General features: G+C 48.0%; 10 protein-coding genes across 10 annotated transcripts; 4 read left to right on the plus strand and 6 right to left on the minus strand.

The window, feature by feature from the left end:
• Positions 1-625: 625 nt before the first annotated feature.
• Positions 626-1798, plus strand: FMAN_13142 (uncharacterized protein; the record flags this gene model as incomplete). The annotated part of the gene is made up of 2 exons (XM_041832574.1): positions 626-790; positions 839-1798. The coding sequence occupies 2 exons, from the start codon at positions 626-628 to the stop codon at positions 1796-1798; spliced, it is 1125 nt and encodes a 374-aa protein (XP_041683024.1).
• A 1008-nt stretch (positions 1799-2806) lies between these two features.
• Positions 2807-3733, plus strand: FMAN_13143 (related to nucleoside-diphosphate-sugar epimerases; the record flags this gene model as incomplete). Its single annotated transcript, XM_041832576.1, has 1 exon — positions 2807-3733. The coding sequence occupies one exon, from the start codon at positions 2807-2809 to the stop codon at positions 3731-3733; it is 927 nt and encodes a 308-aa protein (XP_041683025.1).
• A 371-nt stretch (positions 3734-4104) lies between these two features.
• On the minus strand, positions 4105-4775 carry FMAN_13144 (uncharacterized protein; the record flags this gene model as incomplete). The annotated part of the gene is made up of 3 exons (XM_041832577.1): positions 4105-4454; positions 4508-4604; positions 4662-4775. 3 exons carry the CDS (start codon positions 4773-4775, stop codon positions 4105-4107), a joined length of 561 nt encoding a protein of 186 aa, XP_041683026.1.
• Positions 4776-5517: 742 nt separating this feature from the next.
• FMAN_13145 (uncharacterized protein) lies at positions 5518-7932 on the minus strand (the record flags this gene model as incomplete). The annotated part of the gene is made up of 2 exons (XM_041832578.1): positions 5518-7236; positions 7288-7932. The coding sequence occupies 2 exons, from the start codon at positions 7930-7932 to the stop codon at positions 5518-5520; spliced, it is 2364 nt and encodes a 787-aa protein (XP_041683027.1).
• Positions 7933-8113: 181 nt separating this feature from the next.
• On the minus strand, positions 8114-9112 carry FMAN_13146 (uncharacterized protein; the record flags this gene model as incomplete). Its single annotated transcript, XM_041832579.1, has 1 exon — positions 8114-9112. One exon carries the CDS (start codon positions 9110-9112, stop codon positions 8114-8116), a length of 999 nt encoding a protein of 332 aa, XP_041683028.1.
• Positions 9113-10386: 1274 nt separating this feature from the next.
• FMAN_13147 (uncharacterized protein) lies at positions 10387-10869 on the plus strand (the record flags this gene model as incomplete). Its single annotated transcript, XM_041832580.1, has 1 exon — positions 10387-10869. One exon carries the CDS (start codon positions 10387-10389, stop codon positions 10867-10869), a length of 483 nt encoding a protein of 160 aa, XP_041683029.1.
• Positions 10870-11352: 483 nt separating this feature from the next.
• On the minus strand, positions 11353-13026 carry FMAN_13148 (uncharacterized protein; the record flags this gene model as incomplete). The annotated part of the gene is made up of 2 exons (XM_041832581.1): positions 11353-12332; positions 12477-13026. The coding sequence occupies 2 exons, from the start codon at positions 13024-13026 to the stop codon at positions 11353-11355; spliced, it is 1530 nt and encodes a 509-aa protein (XP_041683030.1).
• Positions 13027-13633: 607 nt separating this feature from the next.
• FMAN_13149 (uncharacterized protein) lies at positions 13634-15037 on the minus strand (the record flags this gene model as incomplete). The annotated part of the gene is made up of 1 exon (XM_041832582.1): positions 13634-15037. One exon carries the CDS (start codon positions 15035-15037, stop codon positions 13634-13636), a length of 1404 nt encoding a protein of 467 aa, XP_041683031.1.
• A 728-nt stretch (positions 15038-15765) lies between these two features.
• On the plus strand, positions 15766-16482 carry FMAN_13150 (uncharacterized protein; the record flags this gene model as incomplete). Its single annotated transcript, XM_041832583.1, has 1 exon — positions 15766-16482. One exon carries the CDS (start codon positions 15766-15768, stop codon positions 16480-16482), a length of 717 nt encoding a protein of 238 aa, XP_041683032.1.
• Positions 16483-16547: 65 nt separating this feature from the next.
• Positions 16548-20808, minus strand: FMAN_13151 (uncharacterized protein; the record flags this gene model as incomplete). The annotated part of the gene is made up of 8 exons (XM_041832584.1): positions 16548-17048; positions 17186-17414; positions 17474-17534; positions 17599-17743; positions 17800-19752; positions 19822-20424; positions 20484-20614; positions 20661-20808. 8 exons carry the CDS (start codon positions 20806-20808, stop codon positions 16548-16550), a joined length of 3771 nt encoding a protein of 1256 aa, XP_041683033.1.
• Between the last annotated feature and the right edge of the window lie 625 nt (positions 20809-21433).

Below are 21433 nucleotides of genomic sequence, written 5' to 3' on the forward strand. Positions count from 1 at the left end.
GGTCAATGAGAATCTGAACTCGTCACATACCAATCGTGTTCAAAGAACACTCTGCGCTATAACTTGGATATCCTGAAGAGTAGTGAATCTTATGTAAATCAGAGTCAGAAAATTGCTCGGGGCTCTCGCAACAGAGGTGAACACATCTGTCGCAGTGCCGCGTCGGTGTACGCGCCGCGTTCATGATTGTGTTGACACTCATGCTTAACTGCCATGCTGAACATGCCTTCTGCCAGCACGCCAGAAAACGCGACGTGTAGCTCTGCCACTGTCAATGGTCAACGTCCAGTGCCAAACAGGACAACAGACAGCTGCCAGTGGCTCAGAGTCAACACCCAAAACCTCCCAATAAAACCTTGACCTGCTCGATCTCTTTCCTTCTCTTTTCTCTTCCTCCTTCCAACTGATCTTCGATCTTCGATCTTCACTTTCTTCATCTATCTTCTTAACAACTTTCATCCATTCTTCCCTTCTTCATCAACAATAACCAACATCAACCTTCACCTTCACCAACTCACCATCGACCACAAATCTTACCAACAGTCGTTGTCAACAAAGACACACTCACACACAACTACGATCCACAACAAGCACAACAAGCACATCATCTCATCAACAATTCGACATGGCCTTCCTTGAGTTGACCGCTCCCCGCTCTCCTACTCCGGAGTCGGTTTCTACTATCTCCTCTGAGGATAAGAAACCTGTTGCCCTCAACCCTCTTGCTCCCGCCTTCGAGCAGACTACCAACACTACCTCTACTGAGGTTGACACTGAAAACACTGACAAGGTATGCCTCCAATCTCCAATCAATCATCCTGAGCTAAAGGAACCCAAGGTCTTTGATCAGATGATCGCTCACCTCAACGCGATGCGGGCCAAGGTTCAAGCCCTTGAGTCCGAAAACAACGAGTTGAAGGCTCAGGTTGAGTACGAAAAGTCCTTCAAGGAGCACTTCTCCAAGAACCTTGATGAGGCCAACAACAACTGGCGCTCGGCTGAACTTGAGGCTGCTACCAAGGTCCAAGCTCTAGAGTCCAAGAACAGCGAGCTCAAGGCTCAATTCGAGCACGAGAAGTCCTCCAAGGAGCAGCTTTCCAACAGCCTCGACCAAGCCAGCCGCAACTTGCACTCTGCCGAGTCTGAATACGCTGCCAAGATTCAGGCTCTCGAGTCAGAAAACAATGAGATCAAGGCTCAAGTTGAGTACGAGAAGTCTTTCAAAGAGCACTACTCCCAAAGCCTCGACGAAGCCAACCGCAACTGGCACTCTGCTGAATTTGAGGCTGCTGCCAAGGAAGCCGAGCTTGGCCGTGTTCGCGAGCGTCTGAGCCTTGTCGAAGCTCAGGCAACTGAACAGGAGGAGCTACATTCCGTCAAGGAACAGAACATCGAACTGAAGGCTCGTTACCGCTATCAGTTCCTCCTGACTACTCACCACCATGTCCAAACTCTCAAGCATATGATGCAAGACTGGAAGGCTCAGGTGGCAGAAAAGATCGAAGAGGAGTACGAGAAGAACAAGGAGAAGGAAAACGACTCTGCTGCTCCAGTCGATGCCGAGTACGAACGACTCAAGGCTCTGATCGAAGGCCATGACTACATCATCACCAACATCAAGAAGGGCAACGACAAGTTTGCCACTCTGATCAATGATCTCCGAGAGAGCGAGAATCCCACTCTCACTTCTGATCTCGCTGCCGATCGATTCGAGGCTTTCTTGATGGAGCGCGTCAAGATGGTCGACCAGCTTGAGCAGGAGAAGCAAGAGTTTGTCGAGATGGTCAACGAGAACTAGGAGTTCGACAGACAGAAGACAGAGGACGTCGCGGAGGATATTACGGCGGACATTGCAGAGGACATCGCAGAGAACATGAACGAGATTCCCATCGACACCAAGGAAAAGACCAAGGCCGACCGAAAGAAGAAGAAGAATGCTGCTAAGAAGGCGGCTAAGAAGGCCAAGAAGGCAAATGCGAAGAAGTGAGAGTGTACTTGACCCAAAGTGGAATTGTTCCTGAAGTGGAGGATTTGATGAGCACGAGGCGATACGAAAGTGATGCGCAAGGAAATCACCGAGTGAATGTTTTTATCACGGATAGGTTAGGAGTTTTGATATTTTATCTACTAGGTCATTGTGTATGACCTCTTGGTCCTGTCAGTAGCAAGGAGTAGGTAGTAATGCCAAGCAAGTTTGCTGGTACCTCTTTCAATGTGAAATGTGAAGGTAGTCATTTGTACATGACTTTTATTAACGTAATCGCTGACTGCGACCGGTATGGCCAGTGTTTTCTTATGCAGTATAAGTAGGTCTGGGGGCGCTATAGCTAGGGTTATCTATTGGCAAAAGATCATTAAGAAACAGGGAGCCAGGGAAGCAGAATCGGACATTCCGGACCCTTTGGTAGAACAACCCAATTCGAATCGGCACAGGCACGCACGAGAACAATCTCGATTTTCCAAGTGGGCTTAGCTTAGCACCAAATCGCAAGGGTTGTTGTACCTGACTTAACCGCGCGGTACGTTGTTATCATGCCATATTAATAATTGGCTTTCCTAATGCGGATGAACACGGTGCCCACTGAACACTATCCCCATCGTTCTGGACGACCCTTCGAGACAAATCCAATTGTCCGAGGTAACCTCGCTTCGTAATGTGGATGATTGATTAGAAAGAAAGACAAAAAATAGGTAAACGGGCCTCAGATGCTTCTCAAGATAAAAGCTCAGACTCTTAACAGTTTAGATCTACAGAGACAAAGCCTTGTGTAGTCACATTTTTAGTATCTTGGTACCGCGAACTGCAATGTCCCGGAATATACTTGTCACTGGCGCCACAGGCAAGCAAGGCGGCGCCGTTGTCCAGGCCTTACTCAATCGCTATCCCTCCAAGTTCACCATCCTCGCCGTCACGCGCAATGCGCAGTCCCCGACTGCCCTTCGCTTGGCCCAGAAGTCTTCTTCCGTCAAGGTCGTTGAGGGTGATCTCGACAACGTATCGAGTCTCTTCAAAGCCACTGAGAAGGTCGCCTCAGGGCCGATTTGGGGTGTCTTTTCTGTCCAAGCTGTTGTGGGCAACGGAGCGACTTCCGAGACCGAGTTGAGACAAGGCAAGGGGCTGATCGATGAATCAATCAAGCACAACGTGCGACAGTTTGTCTACTCGAGTGTCGACCGCGGTGGCAACGATTACTCGTGGAACAACCCGACCAATATCCCGCATTTCCAGGTCAAGAACCAGATCGAAAAGTACCTTCGGGATCAAACCGCAAATGGCAAAAACAGCATGGGTTGGACGATCCTGCGACCTGTCATCTTCTTTGACAACATTGCGCCTGGTTTTGAGGCCAAGGTCTTTATGACCAGTTACCGCGACGTAATGAAGGATAAACCGCTGCAATGGATCGCCACTTCAGATATCGGCGTCTTTGCAGCCGAGGTTTTTAACGACCACGAGCGTTTCGCAAAGAAAGCAATTGGTATCGCTGGAGAAGAGCTCACATTCAGTGATATGAATCTGGTCTTTAAACAGGTCACAGGCCATGGCATCGGAACGACGTTTCGCGTGCTGGGCAAAGCGTTGAAAGCTGGAGTAAAGGAGGTTGGCACTATGTTGGATTGTTTCAAGGCAGAAGGATATAACGCCGATATTCAGTTGGCCAAAAGTATTCACCCTAATGTGAAGGGGTTCCGGGAGTGGCTGAAGCAGGATAGTGCTTTTACCCAACGCTGAAAAGATCGGGTACTCTAGCAAATTATTATGGTTTAGTTGCACCAGGGATATCATTGATTAGGAAGAAATGTATGTATCTGCCATCACTATTATCTCCAATTTCTTAATAATAGCTTCTAAAACCTATTCAGGTTTTGACTCGACACAGCAGCAATTATGTTTCAACCTCCGCCAATGCTGCCACCATCTTCTCTTCCCGCCAGTTGACCGAGGCTAATATCAAAAGAAGATGAAAACATATATATCTTGGGGTTCGAAGTTCACAGCTTATCCCAACTTATTATAGTCAGTGACACGGCAATCAAGTAGGTAGCGACTGGCCATTTTAGTGGCCTGATTGCGATAACAACTAATATTAAATTGTGACAAGGCTAGAATGGAAACTCGTCCATCTCTTCGAGTGTCCAGTATCGTCTCATGCTTTCAGCTCCCAATGTCTTGACTTCCTGATCCAGGTGCTTCAGCAGCGTCTTGCCCCATGGTTCCATCTTGCTTCGGAGAACACCAAACCGAAACTCAATATTACCGGACCGGCACGCTTTCAAGTACTGCCGCATTGCTGTTATTCCACTATGGATCTCCTCGTGCTGCTGGAGTAACTCGGCGGCCGCTTGGTTGCGCGTATTGGACCTGAACTCTGGCATTTTCTTCGCAAGTATCGGAAAGATATACCGTTCTTCGATTCCGTGATGTCCTTCGAGGTTATCGATAAATCGGATACCTTGCGCAGTCAAGCTGTTAGTGCAGACCGCGATGCGTAGGAGGAGCGCTTACCTGTATCAATGAATTGTTTCAGCGAAAGATTTGATGGCCGTTGCTGGGTATCAGCGGCAAGGTAGAGCATTTCCCACATGTATCGGAAATGGTCATGCTTGTTGTTATTAGAATGGCGCATTTGTAAAGGTTAATGTGCAAGGACATGACCTACAAATCGATCCATTCGCATTGCAAGACGATTGCAGACGTCGAACTCATCTTTCGATAACGGCGGAAGTTCCTTGGCCCCAGGGATTTCCCCGGGCTTTGCCAAATTGGTACCCATGGTTGATGGAGTTCTTTCTTGGAGGCAAACCGGTCAACTAAGAAATCCCGAGGTAATAAATCAGCGCTCTATTACAAATCAATTTCGACAAGTCTGCCGCTGGGATCATCAGAACAGAGGTTTAGGTGGATCATACGCCATTCCGGACTTAATTATCGCGCCGGCTGGCGCTGAGCTAACCATAACCCGCCCTGTTTCTGCTCCTGGGAGTTGCCGCGCGCGACTGAAAGGGCGGGCGCCGGGTGGGCACTGTCCCAGTTACCGTATCTGGTACAGCTCAATCAGCTATCGGATTACAAATGTTTGTTCAAAGCAAATCTTCATCTTTGACACTTATAGCCTTGACTTTATACATAGCCTTGACGTATCCAAAGCACGAGTTAATTGTAAATTCTACCATAGTCAGAGTTGAACTACAATGCAACTGTCTTCCTGTTCTGTGGTAGTATACAGGGCTTCTCATTTATCGATATCTCGCTGAGGCATCCTCCAAAGCTTGCCCGTACTCAATGTAATCATTCTCTGTTTTATCTCAATCCAGGTAGATCATCATTTCTTCTTTAGACCAGTCTCTTATATTCATCAAATCTTTGCAGTACCTCCCGATCTGCTTATCATTAAGGCATCAAGTACAGCTTGCTCTTTAGTATCCTAGAGTTAACCTTATTTCTATTAATACCAATAGTCACCAAGCCAGGCTCTTAGGGTTTGAATCCTATATTCAAATCCTCTTTCCACTAAATTATCTGCGTTTAATTATAGTCTTCGATCTTAAGTACTGCATAGTTGCTATGATGCCACTCCCCACAGTGATGATGACTGTACCGACGAAGCTATAAGGGCTTTGTCTCAATAGGGATAGGACAATTTGGAAGAGGCTAAATAGCACAGCCAATGAAGACACTTTACCTGCTTCTCTTGAACAAAGAATCGGGTTGGTATCTTTGTCAGGAGGGAACAAAGGCGATCTCTGAGCGCAATTGATCTCCGAGTTTTCCGTGATCAAGCGCCACAAGAGATTCGTCCCATGGGCTGGCAGATCCAGTTCCTTGACCCAGAAGTCGCTGTAAAACCTGAAGTTGGGAAATCCAGGCACGTCTTTCCGCTCCCATATCAGATCTTCCAAAGCGTTGCTGGGATGGCAATCCCACGGGCGATCCACAAGAAGACAGCGCATCATCGCGAAGCCGATAGAGAAGCGGTCCGAGTTTCCCATACCAAATAAGCTGAAGAGGCTGATTATCAAGGCTGATTTGGGAACGGTAGTACTGGGGAACCATTCCTCGTCAAGTTGGCAGCCCACGACGAGGTCGACATCGTCAGGGTGCTTGTAGAGCTTCTTCAGATTTTGGATGACTTCGGGATCAGTCGAAAACTTATCCCAAGTGTCACGGATCGGGACCACAACCTCTGGATCCTGAGCGTTATACTCGCGAAAATATTGATTGAACGTTGGCAACCCTTGCTCTCGTTCATGCACGATGCTTGAGACGACAATGTCGAAGGGGCGGCCGCGATAAAGTCCAGCGCTTCTAAAACTCTCATCTACTCCAGACTTGAAGTTGGGAATATGCGAGGACAATGCCCCCGTAAGAATTCTTTCCAACCCAACGTCGAGAAACCCAGTGCTGTTGAAGCTCGTATCGAACAAATTCTGCTCCCATAATGTCGCATTATTCTGATCCTTGATCGGGAAACTCGGGATGATGAACTCGTGGAAGCGATAGACGACAGCCATCTCTGCTGAGACCGTCATTGGCTTTCCATTCTTAGTGACAAGCGGCCAAGGATAGGTGTTGGCAGGGTTTATCTCCAATGCATTCTCACCAAACATCTGACGATAAAGTGGGAATCCGTCATCTCTTGGCCATGGCATCTCATCGGTCCAATAGGCCATTTGGTACGCGTTGGCTATCAAAGCATGTTTTGCGGACATGACCACTCGTACAGTTTGATAAAGCTGCTCATCGTCCCAAGTCGGTTTCTGTTTTCTGAGAATATCGCAGAGCCTGTTATGCTCTCGAAGTAGTAATGTATGAATACCGAGGACTAGCCAGTCCTCATTGGTACGGGGATCACCTCCAGCAAACAATTCTTCTGGCTCAACACCAGGGCGCGTGTTAGTAGGTACGCCAATGGTGTTGAAGGGAAGGTAAGAGGCTTTTGCCCTGGTTCCAGGCGGTTGGACCTCTTGAGTCAGAAGCTTGCCATCAACTTTTGATCGCAATCGGTGTGCTACATCGACATTACTGCCATACAACGATGATATGTCGAGCCACGTTGTTGCCATATTCATGTTTTCACGAGGGTTGCTTCTTGAAGTGCCGGTCCCGGGCATTGACGCTGTTCTTGGCACTCTAAGTGTGGTGCTCAGCAGGAATCTCTCTTCATCCTCTGGCATCGGGACGTCAATAAACTCATCGGTAGAGTCTTGGCTGTATGTAACGTCATGCATAATGAACTGGATAAGTCAAAATTGAGGATCTAGACGTCACGGATGAAATAGTCTCACCTCGATGAGCCCCAGAAGGAGAGGCGTATGGTCATAGTAGATCTTCTTTCTCCTCTTGAAGAATGCATTGCTAACGGCTCGTGGGTTTGGTCCTTCTCGCGGCTTGGATATGCCGTCGGCATACGTGTATTGTTGATAATCGCGTGGTCTGGCCGATCCAACTGAACCTTCACCTGCTTCGCCTTTCTTCAGCCAATTGCAGTGCCCTTCATATGTTCGAAACCACCAAGTCGATTTGTTACAGAGACAATCCTGTTCCAATTCATAGTTCAGGCTTCTGAAAAGCAGGCTCGGCTCAACCTTTGGATCATTATCAGGACCTTGGTCTGGGATTTGCGGGCCAATGACTGGTCGTTGTGGAGTGGCAATCTGGCCGGATAGATCTTCGATCCTACTAACATTGCCCGAGATGGTACCATTCTCGAAAGCATCTTTTAACTCGGGATTGTCGTCCGTTTCTACAAGACTTTCAAGCCATTGGACGAAATAATCAGTCGGCTCTTGAACCGACTCTCGCGATGGATGGCGAGACGGATTCGTGACGAAGCCAGCATTATGAGAGCCCTCGTAGCGACTGTATGGCCACAGCTCCGCACTCGCAAAACTTGTAACTCTAGCAAGGACTACCAGGAAGTGATGTCGCATTCTGTTGCAATGTTACCCTGCTAGGCGAGGGAGTAATTGGGATAAGATGAGGGGTAGGAAGGTTCCATACCCTATAGCGAGAAGCTGAACTTGAGTTAAGGCACTAACAGCACTACTTCGATTTGAGCGAGATACTCCACTGAACACAAAGTTCCCGAGATAAAGCGTAATCTTCCAAGTTTTATTTATGATAACATCCGGGATTAACAGTTGTGGCACTTGCCAGATTTCGTTCACGGCGTCTGTTTATCAGACCGTCCCTGTCCTCATCTTTCTTCCAGTTACTTCTCCGCTCCTTGCAGATTTCCCTTGGTGTTTTTCCATTTGCATCGGGAAGATCCATCAGCCCAATTCCTCCGGCGCTTATTAGAGTTGCGAGAACCAGATTTTGCGTCTCAACCTTCTCTGCCATACCCGAGGTGAGTACATTCCCGAAAGCGGCTAAATGGACAGGTGTCTCATTTTTGGAATTACGAATAGCAGTATCAGCGCCCTGTGTTATAAGGAAAGCTATTACGCCATGATTATCTAGTCTTCGAGCTGCAATATGTAGAGGGGTATTTCCAGCATGATCAATATCGTTGATCTTTGCGCCATAGATAAGCAGGAGAGATAAGATCTGGTGGTCGATTGTCTCTTCTGCACTGGAGAGCACAGTATGAAGCGGCGTTTCTCCCCGAGCATTGCGTATACTTGCGTCTCCACCCTTGTCGCAAATCGTTTCAAAAATTGACATAAAGACCTCTCCATTTCCACCGAAGTATTGAGAGGCGTAGTGTAAGGCTGTGTTCCCTTCAGCGTCTTGAATGTTAACTATTCCAGCACACATATCCAAAATGAGATCGATGGTTGCTTTGATGTTCTGTGCTCTTTCGTATGAATTGGGGTTAAACAGCTTAGTCCGTGTAGCCCAGTGAAGAGGTGTACTCCCTCGACTATCACAAGAGGACACCATTTCCAGGTCGCTGATAGCGTCCCCATGATGGGCGAGTAGAGTCTCCAGAGCAAGAAAATTGCCACGAAAAGAAGCCATGTGGATTGCAGTGATGTTGTCGACGATATAATCTTGCTCGTCGTACAGGCGTAGTTGCAGCGAGTCTTTCGTGAATTGGGCATGGACATCTGCGCCACCGTTAACGAGCCTCTCGATCACCTCAGCACCTGCCCACTCGGATGCCATTGAAAGGACCGTTTCAGGTTTGCATGGTGAGTCTTCGTGAGCCCGTGCAACCACGTCAGTAGGACAGGCACCCCAATCCAACAATAGATTTATCACAGCTTCGCTCTTATCAACAGAAGGCTGCCAATTAAACGGTTCCATATATCTAGTAGAATATGGATCCAAGGCAGCAGCAAGAGCAGTGCAGCCTGTATAATCTCGCTCATAAATATCAGCGTACAATGGCTGGTTTGGAGTAAATCCTCTACTATGTCCAGATAGCCGCGTCTAGCAGCCTAGTTGAGCAGGGTGAAACCGCGTTTTCGAAAAGTGATTCTTTGGATCGGTCCTATGACTCTTTCGTAGTAGCAAAAGAGCGTCCTGAGTGCACCAAGGCTTCCGTTTGATACGGCCGTGTAGAAGAAGGAGTAATAGAGAGGGAGCTCCTCTATTTCTTCGATAACCCACGGCGCAATGTCGAGATAATGCTCCAGAGTCGTCACATCATCCCGATGGATGATTGCAAGAAGGAGGTCGAATTTATCTGTTTCACACAGAACAGACCCATTGTGATCAAGCATAGTCATTGGTGTGTATGGAAGTTCTTCGTCATTATGATGCTCGTTCGGATCCCGAATGAAGTTGCTGTAGGGCGATTTATCTTTGAGCAGAGTGGGCGGCATTATTCTTAAGTCTTTAAGCGATTAAAGGGAGGTTGAGCCTGTTTATACATAAACACCGATCACTAAGTACTTATAGTTAGAATCCCTCAGCTGCTGGGAATGAGTCATCGGCATGTATTTGGAGTGGAGCTGCTAGTCTATGTAGCAAGTAAGGACAGTACACTTGCTAATTTAATCGTGTGGCTACATGGCAGTTGGCTAAGTTACATCTAGTTTTATATGAATGACTTTAAATACGCAGAGACTTAACGAAAGAATTTAAAAGATTTGTAGCTTGTCTATGAATGATGATGACTTCGCTATATCTTTCGTCCCTGTATCACTCCACATTCGCCTACGTCGGGGAATTTATACTCCGAATCAACAGCACCGTGCTATCTCAACGTGACTTACCTTATCTAAAAGAATGTCAACCAACATGATTTGGTTCTGATTTTATTCTTGCTTCAATCACATCATCACAGCCATTCCCAGTTTCTGCTAAAGCCTTCTTCTCAAGCTCACATCCGAGCAGATCCCTTTTCTTCGCCACCTGTCAATCGACTTCTGTAACACGCAGCTCAGAAAGTAAAACATTTACCAGACACATCTTCATAATCAAGCTCTGTCAAGATGTCTGACGTTATCAAAGAAATGATAGATGAGGTTTGGGTGACCCGGCGCGGGACCAAGCTGGAGCCAGGAGGGAGGCAAAACCCTGACAACTTTCACCACTACCGCAAATGGGGCTTTACCATCTACCGTACCTACTATGGTGAAGAGTCTGATAAGGATTGGCAAGCGCTTCTATCCTCCTTGCGGCATCAGACTAAGCTCGCATTTGGAGCATTTGAGGACGACGGGGAAACAAACCAAGAGGACCTGCGACGAGTTCAGGAATTGTTTTATCTTGATGTCCGGGAGGATCCTCCCGGTCTGGATGGTCTCAATGCTCGAGGTCTTCGGGAATTCTGTAACGCTGAAAAGCTCAAAGAGACTGAGGTTGTGGAGAAAGCAGCCTCCAAGTACCGCGTGAGCACACGGCCCCACGAGGGTCGAGCTATGGCAGATTATTTGTTCAGTTATGTTTTGCTCGCTGATGAAGCCGTTTTATAAGACATAGAAAAAGGTGAATCCATTGTCAAGGCTGTCTCATTGTCGTGGTTTGATGGTCACTCGGGATGGGGATGGGCAAGGATCCCAACGGGCTATCTGTTGGAGTTATGGACATTTCTGATGTGGAATAAATACCGGACTGAGTTCTGTATTAGATTTCGAGGATCTGAAGCAGAGCTTGCAGATCATATCTGGCCCGGGGATGTGGCACTTCTCTGTACTGGGGGATGTTCGGAAATTCGCCAGTGGGGCTACTACCGTAACCAAAAGGACGAGATGTGGTAAGGGAACTTGACGAACTAACCTCAAAGGTTTTTATGAAGATAGAAGAACAGTCAGTCAGTTTTGAAAACGAGAATACATAACGAATCTATGCAATGGCTGAGCCTCTCCACTAACACAGCTAAAATCCTTACTACTAAATACGACCCCTATTCAAGTCTCTCGTAACTGAGGCAACGAACCTTGACATATGCTCTTGACTCAACGTATATCCCTCAATATCCACTCATCCCTCTTGCTCTTGCAAATCTGTCGCGGAGTTTTCCCCTCCGCATCTGCTTGATCCATCAACTCATCTCCTCCAGCCTTCACTAAGATTGCCAGCACATTCTCCTGGGCTCTGATCCTTTCATCGGATCTAACGAGGAGATGAGTCCCTTTATAACTACCGCAAGCAGCTCTGTGAAGAGCCGTCTCTTGTTTCAGATTCTTTTGAGCAGGATCAGCACCACGCTCGAGAAGATACAACAATGCTTCGGTCCAATGGAGATTAGAAGCCGCAAGATGCAATGGCGTGTTTCCAGCATTGTCGGTATCCGTGGGGCTTGCACCGTGGGCGAGCATTATTGATATAGCGGCTGGGTCGACAGGATCTTGGTCGGTGAATGAGTTGTTGTTTCGATGGAGAAGAAACAAGGTGTGCAGAGGTGTTTCGTCATTTTTATTGCGTACACTAGCATCGCTACCATTGTCGCATAAAAGCTTAAAGACGGGTATATATAACTTATTATGTCGGCCTTCTGACCGGGTAGCATAGTGTAAAGGTGTATTTCCGTCATTATCTTGAACGTTGATTGTCGCAGGGTCAAGACTGAGGAGTAGTTCGACGGTGTTTGCGATGTTTTGGGCTATTTCTTCGAGGTCAGGGAAGCCGTCGAACTCGGCTGGCAGTCTACTTTGAGTAGCCCAGTGGAGAGGAATACTTCCTCGATTGTCGCGAGTGAACAAGACGTCGGTAACACCAACGGCAATGTCTCTGCAATTAATCAGAGTCTCAACGAATTTGAAGTTGGCGTGAGTGCAGGCATCAAACAGCGCAGGTAATTCGTTGAACGGATCATGTTGATTCCAAAAAATCAGCCCCCCAGGGCCTCTCATCACCTTGGTATTAGGATCGGCACCACTAGCGATGAGCCTCTTTATCAACTCTGGGCTTGCCCACTTCACAGCCAAAGACAAAACTGTAGTGCTTAGTTTCCCGTTTTGATTCCAGAAGGGAATGGAATCAGAAGCGCAGGCACCTCGATCCAACAGCAAATTCATCACTGCTTCGTTTTTGGTTGCATTGGCTCTCTCTCCACTGGGAGGACCCAGAAACTAGGTACAGTAGAGATCTGCAGCACACAGTAATGCAGTGTGACCATGAGAGCCCCGTGCATGGATGTCGGCGTACAGTGGCTGATTGTCGAGTAAGTACTTCACCACCTCGATATGGCCCCATTTTGCCGCGCGGTTGAGCAGCTTGTAGCGCCGCTGCTTGAATCTGACCTGCAGCATAAGATCCCCCTCCCGCAATTGCATGAAGTGAGATAGAAGCATTTTGAGTGCATTGAGACATCCAGTCTGGACTGCTTCCAGAAGGCAATCTTCATTATCGTGAATGCCCTGATACCCTATCAAAATTTTCGATGCCTCTAGGATGATCCTAGGTGCGGCGACCAGATATCGCTCAAGGGTCTTTGTATCGTTTGAGCAAATGATCTGAAACAGTAGGTTAAAGTCTCCAGTTTCATATAGAATGGAACCATCCTCAGTAGTCATTGTCATGGGCGTCGCGTAAAGGCGCCCAAATCCATCAGCTTCAGACTCTTGGTTTGGATCCACAGTGAATTCCTCATAGGAAAACTTGTAGTTGGGAAGTGGCGGCAGAGGCATGACTGGAGGTAGATATTCAAGAATCGAGAAAGGGTTTGATGGGGTCACAACATGTGCGGGCTCTGGTCGGTACTTATACTTAAAACTGGGTTTAAGAAGTGGGCCCCAGCAGTAGAATCATATCACCACGGCCCAACTGCTTAAGTGGAATCCAGCGGTTGGGGCTAAATGCACTCGCCTTTGGGATACGTGTTATGTACTCGTTGGGTTTTATATGGACCTGTGCTTGACGTCGGAGTATGTTGGTAGATCAAGTATCGAACTCTTAGAGGTTAGTTACCTATACGTTCAAGATTCTGGGTTACCGCTTTAATCTGATGCGCTACAGTATGTTGCTCCTTCGCTCTCTGCATAATGACTTGCTACGGTGATCATCGGTGCCTCAGAGCGACTCCGCTACTAATACATTTATTCCACACGCCTACGCGCCAACCACTCAGCCCTGGAGTCTCGATACCTCTGTCGCGTGGACTTGAGAGCTTCATTTTCGAGATCCATCCAGTGTGCCCCTCCAACCGTCATCATTATATCTATTATATCATCTTGTACCCTCGTATTTTCTTCCGCTTCGGTGCCTAATTCTACGGGACAATAAAAATGAGCCACCCTATGGGTAGACGTCCCTTTGCTCGCAACTTTGCAGAACAGGGACAGTACCATGCTGAAGCAAGAGTGAGAAAGCATCGCTACCAGTTCTGACGCCCAAGCGCGCAATCTGAAGAGGAGTGTTTCCAGCATCATCAACATCTGTAGCCTTGGCACCGTGGGCGAGTAAAAGGGATATGAGGACTGGGTCAACAGGTGTGTCTTGATTGAAGGCATAGAACAGGGTATGCAGAGGTGTTTGATCCTTATGATTTCGAAGGCTTGCATCAGCGCCCCAAATGCATAGGAGTTCAGAGATAGAAGTATATATCTTGCCATTCTTACTGAAGAATTCGGTGGCGTAATGCAATGCCGTATTTCCATCATTATCTTGAATGTTAACTGTAGTGGGAGCAAATTCCAAGAGCTGCCTAATAGTGCGGTAGACTTTTCCAGCTCTATCATGTAGCATCGATAGGGGGATGGCACCAGGCGAATCTGGTAATTGGTTTCGAGCCGCCCAGTGAAGAGGGAGGCTTCCAACGCAGTCTGGAGAGCACACCATGTCTGCGATACTAAATCCATCACTTCTGCGATCAACCAGAGTCTTGACGCCATTGGGATTAGCGCGAAAGGATGCAAGAAACAGTGCTGTGACCTCTATCTCGACAGGTAAATCACTTTGAGACCCAAAGCCCAGGTTCCAAGAGCCTACTGCTACCTTGTAATGGACATCGGCGCCGCCATCGATGAGTCTTCCAAGTAAATCGCTACTTGCCCACTGGGCAGCCAAGGTAAGAACGCTAGGGAGCTTTTGATGCTTATCGTTCGTCGGATGGACAACATCAGAAGCGCAGGCATCGTGATCAAGCAGTAGATTCATTATCGCCTCATTGTTATCATAACAGATCTCGTCCCAGGCCGGGGAGAAACAATTTCCAAATGAAAAGAGATCCGCAGCTGCTGCAAGGGCGGTAAAGCCTTGGAAATCTCGATCTTGAATACTGGCGTATAATGGCTGGGTGTCGAGGAGCCATTGCACAATCTCAATACGACCAAATTGGGCGGCCACGTTCAAGAGCAAGAAGTTGGGCTTGATCAATCTGATAGGCTTCGTCGCATCATCAAGGTCTTTTGTGGTGTAATTCAAAAGTGTTTGGATTGTGCCAAGGCTGCCACTTTCGGCTGCGGCACGGAACAAGTCGCCGAAGTCGCAAATGGCCTCATCTTCGTCAGGAAGGTTAAATAGGTTTGGAATAGCTCTAGGATCAATAGCGAAGTATTTCTCAAGAAATTCAACGTCGTTGTGGGTGATTATCGTGTAAAGAAGACCTTGGCCTTCTTGTTCATGGATAAGAGTACCATCGCGATCAGTTATAGTTACTGGCACATCGAATGGAGGACCAGATGAGTTAAATCTGTTCATGGGTCTCTCAGTAAACTCATGATAAGGTGATGCGGCCTTGGGGAGGAGGGACGATACCATGCTGTTGAGTAAATGAGTCCATTAAGGATAGAGACGAGTGTTCGATGGGAGTTATTAAGTAACCGTACGTAGGTCCGCAAACTTGACATGTAACAATAAGTGGGGCTGCGCTGGACTATTGATAGCCAATCAAATACAGTAGACCTTCCGGCGAAGAGTCAGAGCAGAGTCCACCTGAAGCTCAACTTATTACGGAGTACCTACGCACAGTAGCGTCCCTCTTCCCCAAGGTACGTTGACTCAAATTTGCTTTAAAATTTGGCAGTATAGACCACTAATTCAAGGTCACTCATGACAATGCGTCCGATATCGAGTTTTACGCTCAGCTCGCCGGACTAAAAATATATATGGGCTAGGAGCTTTGGTTGTCTATCGGAGGTTGGACTTTTTCTGATAATGTTTCGCCAACCGCATACTTTATGATCATGTTTGAGCAACTCTGTACTGTTGGTCACTTTGTGCCAATAACTACTTACGAAGGGGGGGCCTTTGAAGAGTAGGTGGGCCTAAGGCGGATCAACACTGATCCGGGTAGGATCTTGGCAACTGTCCATTTTAATCTTCTACACGAAGGGCCAACAGCAAACGAAGTCTTTTACAATTTCTTTCTGGCTTTTTGCTTAGCCTTTCTTAGCACAGCTACCTAATCCCGCAATTCCACAGTCACCATGAAGTCACTCATCGACGAACTGATTGAGCATATTTGGTCGCCCCCGCGAGGTGTCGAGCGCCAACACAAAAGCAGGAAGCATCCTGACAATCTTCAGTATTACCGTCACTGGGGCTTCACAATCTACCGCACGCACTATAGCCTGGAGTCTGATAGTGATTGGAATACACTTCTGAGTTCCCTGAAGCAGCAAACTATGCTCGCATTTGGATACTTTGAGTGTAAAAAGGACGTAGACCAAAGCGACGTCCAGCTAATCAAGAGTCTTTTTCGCCTTGACGCACGCGAAGACCCATTGCTACTGAAAGGCCTCGATATCAAAGGTGTCCGAGAACTATGTCGCGATGAGGACTTGGGGGCTGAACCAGCCATGACTGGTTACCTCTACGATTTTGTTCTAGTCGCTGATGAGTCGGTCTTGGAGGATATTACAAACGGCGAATCAGTTGTCAAGGCGGTGTCCCTGAGTTGGTCTGAGGGATTTTCGGGGTGGGGTTGGATGAGAATACCAACAGCCTATCTCCTAGACCTATGGATGCTTCTCAGCCGGCATTCATTCGGTACGGAGTCAGTTCTCAGATTCAATGGGGCCGAGAAGGATCTCGATACCTATGTATGGCCCGGGGATGTTTCTCTTCCAGGTACAGGACGGTTCTCGGAAGTTCGTCCATTGCTTTCCCACTATACTGGTCAAAGACCTGATCGCACTTTCTAGGCGAGGACGACTTGCGGGGAATACATAATTCGGATCAACTATGGACTCCTCTATCTAGTAATGTATCATGTTCCTCCCATTTCTGTGTCGTCGTCTTTCGGAAAACCCGTAGTGTCGATGAAGATTGATGCCTCGTCCCTTGCTTGTTTCTCATATGATCGCATATTCATGCGCATGGTCTCAGCCCACCGTTCCTTATTACCCTCAACCTCTTTCCGCACCTCGGAGACCGTGGCCAACATGTTTTCCCTGAACTTCTTCGACACGAGCGCATAGTAATCCGTGATCCATTCTATCCAATAATCGGCAAGTTGTACTTTCTCATTAGGGTACTTCTTGTTGTAGACTGACTCCGCAAACTTGAATTGCGTTCGCAGGTCCCTGACAATTTTGTTGAGTTTCTTCTTTGTTTCGTCCATTTGCAGATACCGGAACACGCTGAAGCCTGCGCGCATGCGGGAGAACATCTTGCTCCTATCGCCTATGATTTCTTCTTTCGGCTTACCAGCAGTGCCAACTAAGGTCGACACATAATCTTCCGCAACCATCCTATGCAATTGCATTGCCTGCATAAATCAGTATATATTCTAGGCACCTTTGAGGGGATAGCCAGATAGTAAAGCAAGAGAGCAAAACAGATAGAGTAGAGAAAAAAGAATATAGAACAGAGCATATGAAAGAGTAAATGTGATTGTAGACTTACCTTGCCTTTAGCTTCATTGATATCCACCTCAACGATCATGAAGACCTGATCGTTTACCGTGCTTCCCAAACACTCAAAAGCGCGATTCATAATGAACTTCATCTCCTCCGTCTTTTTACCTCCGGGAAGAGCCGGTACTCCGGGCTCTGATCTCATGTCTATATTTTCCATTCGATCCCAAAAGGCGATGGGAATTGGGCCATACTTGGATTTCACGCCTGATGCAAGTCTGGGTACCCCTGTCAGCGTGGTTCTAGGTCGGGCGGTGAGTGGTAAGGCAATGCATACGTTCCAGTAGCTGATCCTTCGAAGAAGGTTTTCAGGATGTATTTATCCACCACGTGTTCAACTATGCAAAAGTATCAGCAATACGCTCAGCCTGGATGGGAATCGGCAAATGCCTGGGCACGTACGTTCTATTTTGACAATACGCGGGTCGCGGTACGCCTTGGGTATGATCTTAGCGTTCCTGCACTCATCGCGCTCTATTAGTTCGACGATGTTCTTGAGTGTCGGGTTCTTGTCGTTTCTTTCTGCCAGTGTTTCTATTGGAGGATGCTTCTCAGATTAGCAGGCAACGAAGGCTGTCAGGTAGCTAGACAGAGTTAACTCACAGGAGGAATGTCTATCCTGTATTTATGTGTAGTCGCTGGGTCGCTAGGATCTACAATCTTGACATCCTTAGGGGCTCGGGCTTTAAGGATTCCATGGCTGTGGTGATGATGTGAGTGGGACAGGCGGCCAGGGTGATAGTACAGGTGCGCGTGGCGTCGTTTGAGATCAGGGCTTTCTTCACCATCGCTCAAGTTCTCGCAGTATCCCTTCTCGTCGCAAAAGGCAAGTGTACAGTTTCCCACGCCTGCAAGAGCATCTTTATCGCCAGTGAGGAAGGCCTTAATCTTCATAGCCCAATAAAGAGGCTCGCACAAGATATCAATTGCCAACTGGGAAGGGCCTTGCCAATCGAAGCGCCAGTTCTGTCTGATATAGCTGCTGATGTAAGTGATCTGCAAATACTCGTACCGGGTTCGAATAGCACTGTTCCAGATATTGGTCTCTTGGGCTAACATAACCGGACTTCCTATCTCGCCCAGAATGTTTGTGAGCAGCGTCTTTGTTGAAATGTCGTCAATATCATCCTCCCGTACGACCAAGTCTGTCGCAGATCTCTTGCCTAATACCTTGGAAGGGTTCGGGCATGTCTCGTTCTCAAGCCAATCTGCCATGGCTTCCTTGTACGCCGTGAGCTTCTCATTAGGGACAAGTACCTCGTCGTAGTAATCTGTCTTGCAGCAGGTAACCTGTCCTCCCCCTCGCTCTGAGGTACAGGTGTGAAAGGCGGTATCAAGAGCCACTCTGACACGGTCGCTTGGGCATCCACTACGGCAGAAGCCATCAAGATCTCCATCTGGTACCGGACCAAAATCACGTCGCACTTGACAGTCAATAAAGCGAAGGCCGGGCTTAGTGTTGCAGCAGTAGTTGCGCATCTGCACGCCAATGATGGGAGTACCTAGGTCGTTCTTGAGGCCATTGCACCTCAATGCACCGGAACCAGACCCAGATGAGGCCATGGGCCAGCTGTAGTAGTCGCCAGGGCATTCGGGGCTAGTGTTGCACTCCGGGTACTCTCCCCATCGACAGGTATCATATACCCTCATGCTCACAGTGTCGGTCTTGCAGCAGGCAGTCTGCACGCGTGGTGGCTTCTCGCACTTCATCGAGTTTGTACCAATCTCGACCATGCCGCTGGGACAAGATGATTCCTTTTGACACTTGCCATTCTCATGCCCCCACCAGCCACATGTTGGGATATCTTCACCGGGTGGACAGCAGAAAGAATGAATGCCATCACCACCACAGGCTGTCTCATCATACATCAGCTCGTCTTTCCGAGCCCCCGGGTCACTTCGGCCGACATGTACCCAGCCTTTAGGGCATGGCTCCTTGCAGTTCGTCCATCGGCACTGCTCGTAAGGCTTCTTCACGAAGTCGGCCGCTTTCTCGTCATCGTCCAACGAGCCGCTCGTGACTTTGCGACCGAGTACTTTGGCCAACGCCTTGTTGTACTTGGCATCTCTTGTATCATGGCTGATTGCCCAAACCATGACACCGCCCAGACATCGCTCTCCAGCTCGGTCAACCTTCATCTTAAGCGTATCCGCATCGTCGAAAGAGACCCATTGTTTGCCCCAGCTGATAGTCTTGACAGCTTCCTCTTTATGAAGCTCGGGCTTCAGGTTCCGGTTTTTGATCTCACTATCAATCTCCGAGTTCAGCAAAATCCCATTCTCGCGACTGCATCTGCCAGCGTTGGCAGGCTCACTGAAAAGACAGCCTGGCTTGCGACATGCAGCCGATTGAGCAGTAAATGCGCGGCCGTAAAACCCAAGGCCCATAACGACCTTTTCGGGCTTGATGTTGTTTCTCCAGAGGAGGTCTAGCGCTAAGTCGATCTCGGTCAGGTTGGTGTGAGCGTTGAGGTAGGGCTGGGTCCAGGTCACGTTCTGATCCCAGGCACCATGCAGATCATAGGACATAATGTTGAAGAAGTCCACGGTAGGTTCCTGGATAGACACAACAGATCAGTTTCAAGACCAGGATATAGATCAGCCAAGATAGGCTCGTCGACTTACTAGCTTTTTGATGTCGAAAAACTGCAAGTACCAGTAAGATGCGGGAAGGGTTATAGTCAAGCCTTTGTTTCCCGATTCCATATTCTTCTTCAACGCGGTCATGAAGACAGGGAAGGTCTTGTAGTCGATCTCGCGACCGGAACGCTCTTCTGCCACCGGGTACTCCCAGTCCAAATCAAGTCCATCGAACTTGTGCGTTGCCATAAAGGACATTACCGAGTTGAAGAACGACTTTTGGCGTGCTGGTGAGGCTGCCAAATCGGAGAAGATCTTCGCTGTTGGCCCTGGGTCATTAAATGTCCATCCGCCAATCGCAAGGTAGATCTTGAGGTTCTTGTCCTTTTTCTTTAGTAGCATCAGACGCTCATACATATTGGTATCCTCGCGGTCGTTGACCTCGAGTGAGAATGTGTTAGGATTGATGGTACCGAACGCAAAATTAATGTGCGTGTACAAGCCGATAGGGATCTGCTCGGGCCAGAAGACCTCACAAGGCCGGTTCTTAGCCCAGCCTTCAAAGTAGCCAACGACACGCTCCATATCGCCGCCCTTCTTACAACTTGGGCGCTTGACTGTCTTGCTTCCGCAGAAATCCTTGGTCGTCTACAAATTCGTAGTCAGCAAATTTCGAATATGCCAGCCTATTTGCCGCTTCCACTTACACCACAGTAGCCGTGCTTGGAGCAGCAAACGTTGAGAGGACACTTATCGCTCTTAGCCCATTCCTTGCCAAAACCGGGGTTGCAATCCGACTTTCGGTCACAATCAGAACGGCAAACAGACTTTCCACAATCTGATTTCAGTCAGTATACGAAGGAACTCAGTGACAGCAATCTCACAGTCGGGGCCAAAACCACAGTTGCCATTTTTGTTGCAACATCCTTGCTTGCACTTCCTCGTAGCACTACAGGTCGTGTCATCTGCCGCTATATCTACGACGTAGAGACAGAAGAACAATACAACGAGTAACCAGTAGCGGAAACGCATATTGTCTTCAGAGTAGGCACAGAGCCCTAAGCCAGCAGATCAGGGTACCCAGAAGCAAATTATGTTACACAATAGGAAAAGGTAGGGATTCGATCGACGTGAAAGGGTATAGTGATGTTATCTCAATACCGGAATGCGATATGACAGACAGAATAATATGAAAAGACAAACGTTAGTTTCCAGTAGGCGATTTTTAAGATATGGCTACTGTCTTTAACCGTAACGCAGAAACATCTATGAATTCTTCATCAAACCCAAACATAGAGTTGTCCGTAGGTGGAGACATGGCAATGACCTTCTCTCGGCCTGAGAGAAGCACGCTCTCGCGATTCGCACAATGGCGGTACGATGCGGGCCTCCTCGGCGATCCGCCCAAAATGGGAAGCTGGGTTTCAGGTTTAAATTATCCCTTGCCCACAAGTTGAGATCAGGCAACCATCTGCCAACTGAGCTGGTCAAAGAGGATTACTGCGTAGTGGATTTGGGACCCTGGAAATCGTGAGTCAATTACCCCTGCTAGCCTCCTCCATTCGGAACTTTTAACCAACACAGCGTTACATTGAGAGAACATCCGTATGTGCCAAGTAAATGTCAAGGTCAAATATGGGACCTGGCTGCTAAAGTC

The sequence above is a fragment of the Fusarium mangiferae genome (genome assembly GCF_900044065.1).
Source record: "Fusarium mangiferae strain MRC7560 genome assembly, contig: FMAN_scaffold007, whole genome shotgun sequence".
NCBI classification, from domain to species: Eukaryota; Fungi; Ascomycota; class Sordariomycetes; order Hypocreales; family Nectriaceae; genus Fusarium; species Fusarium mangiferae.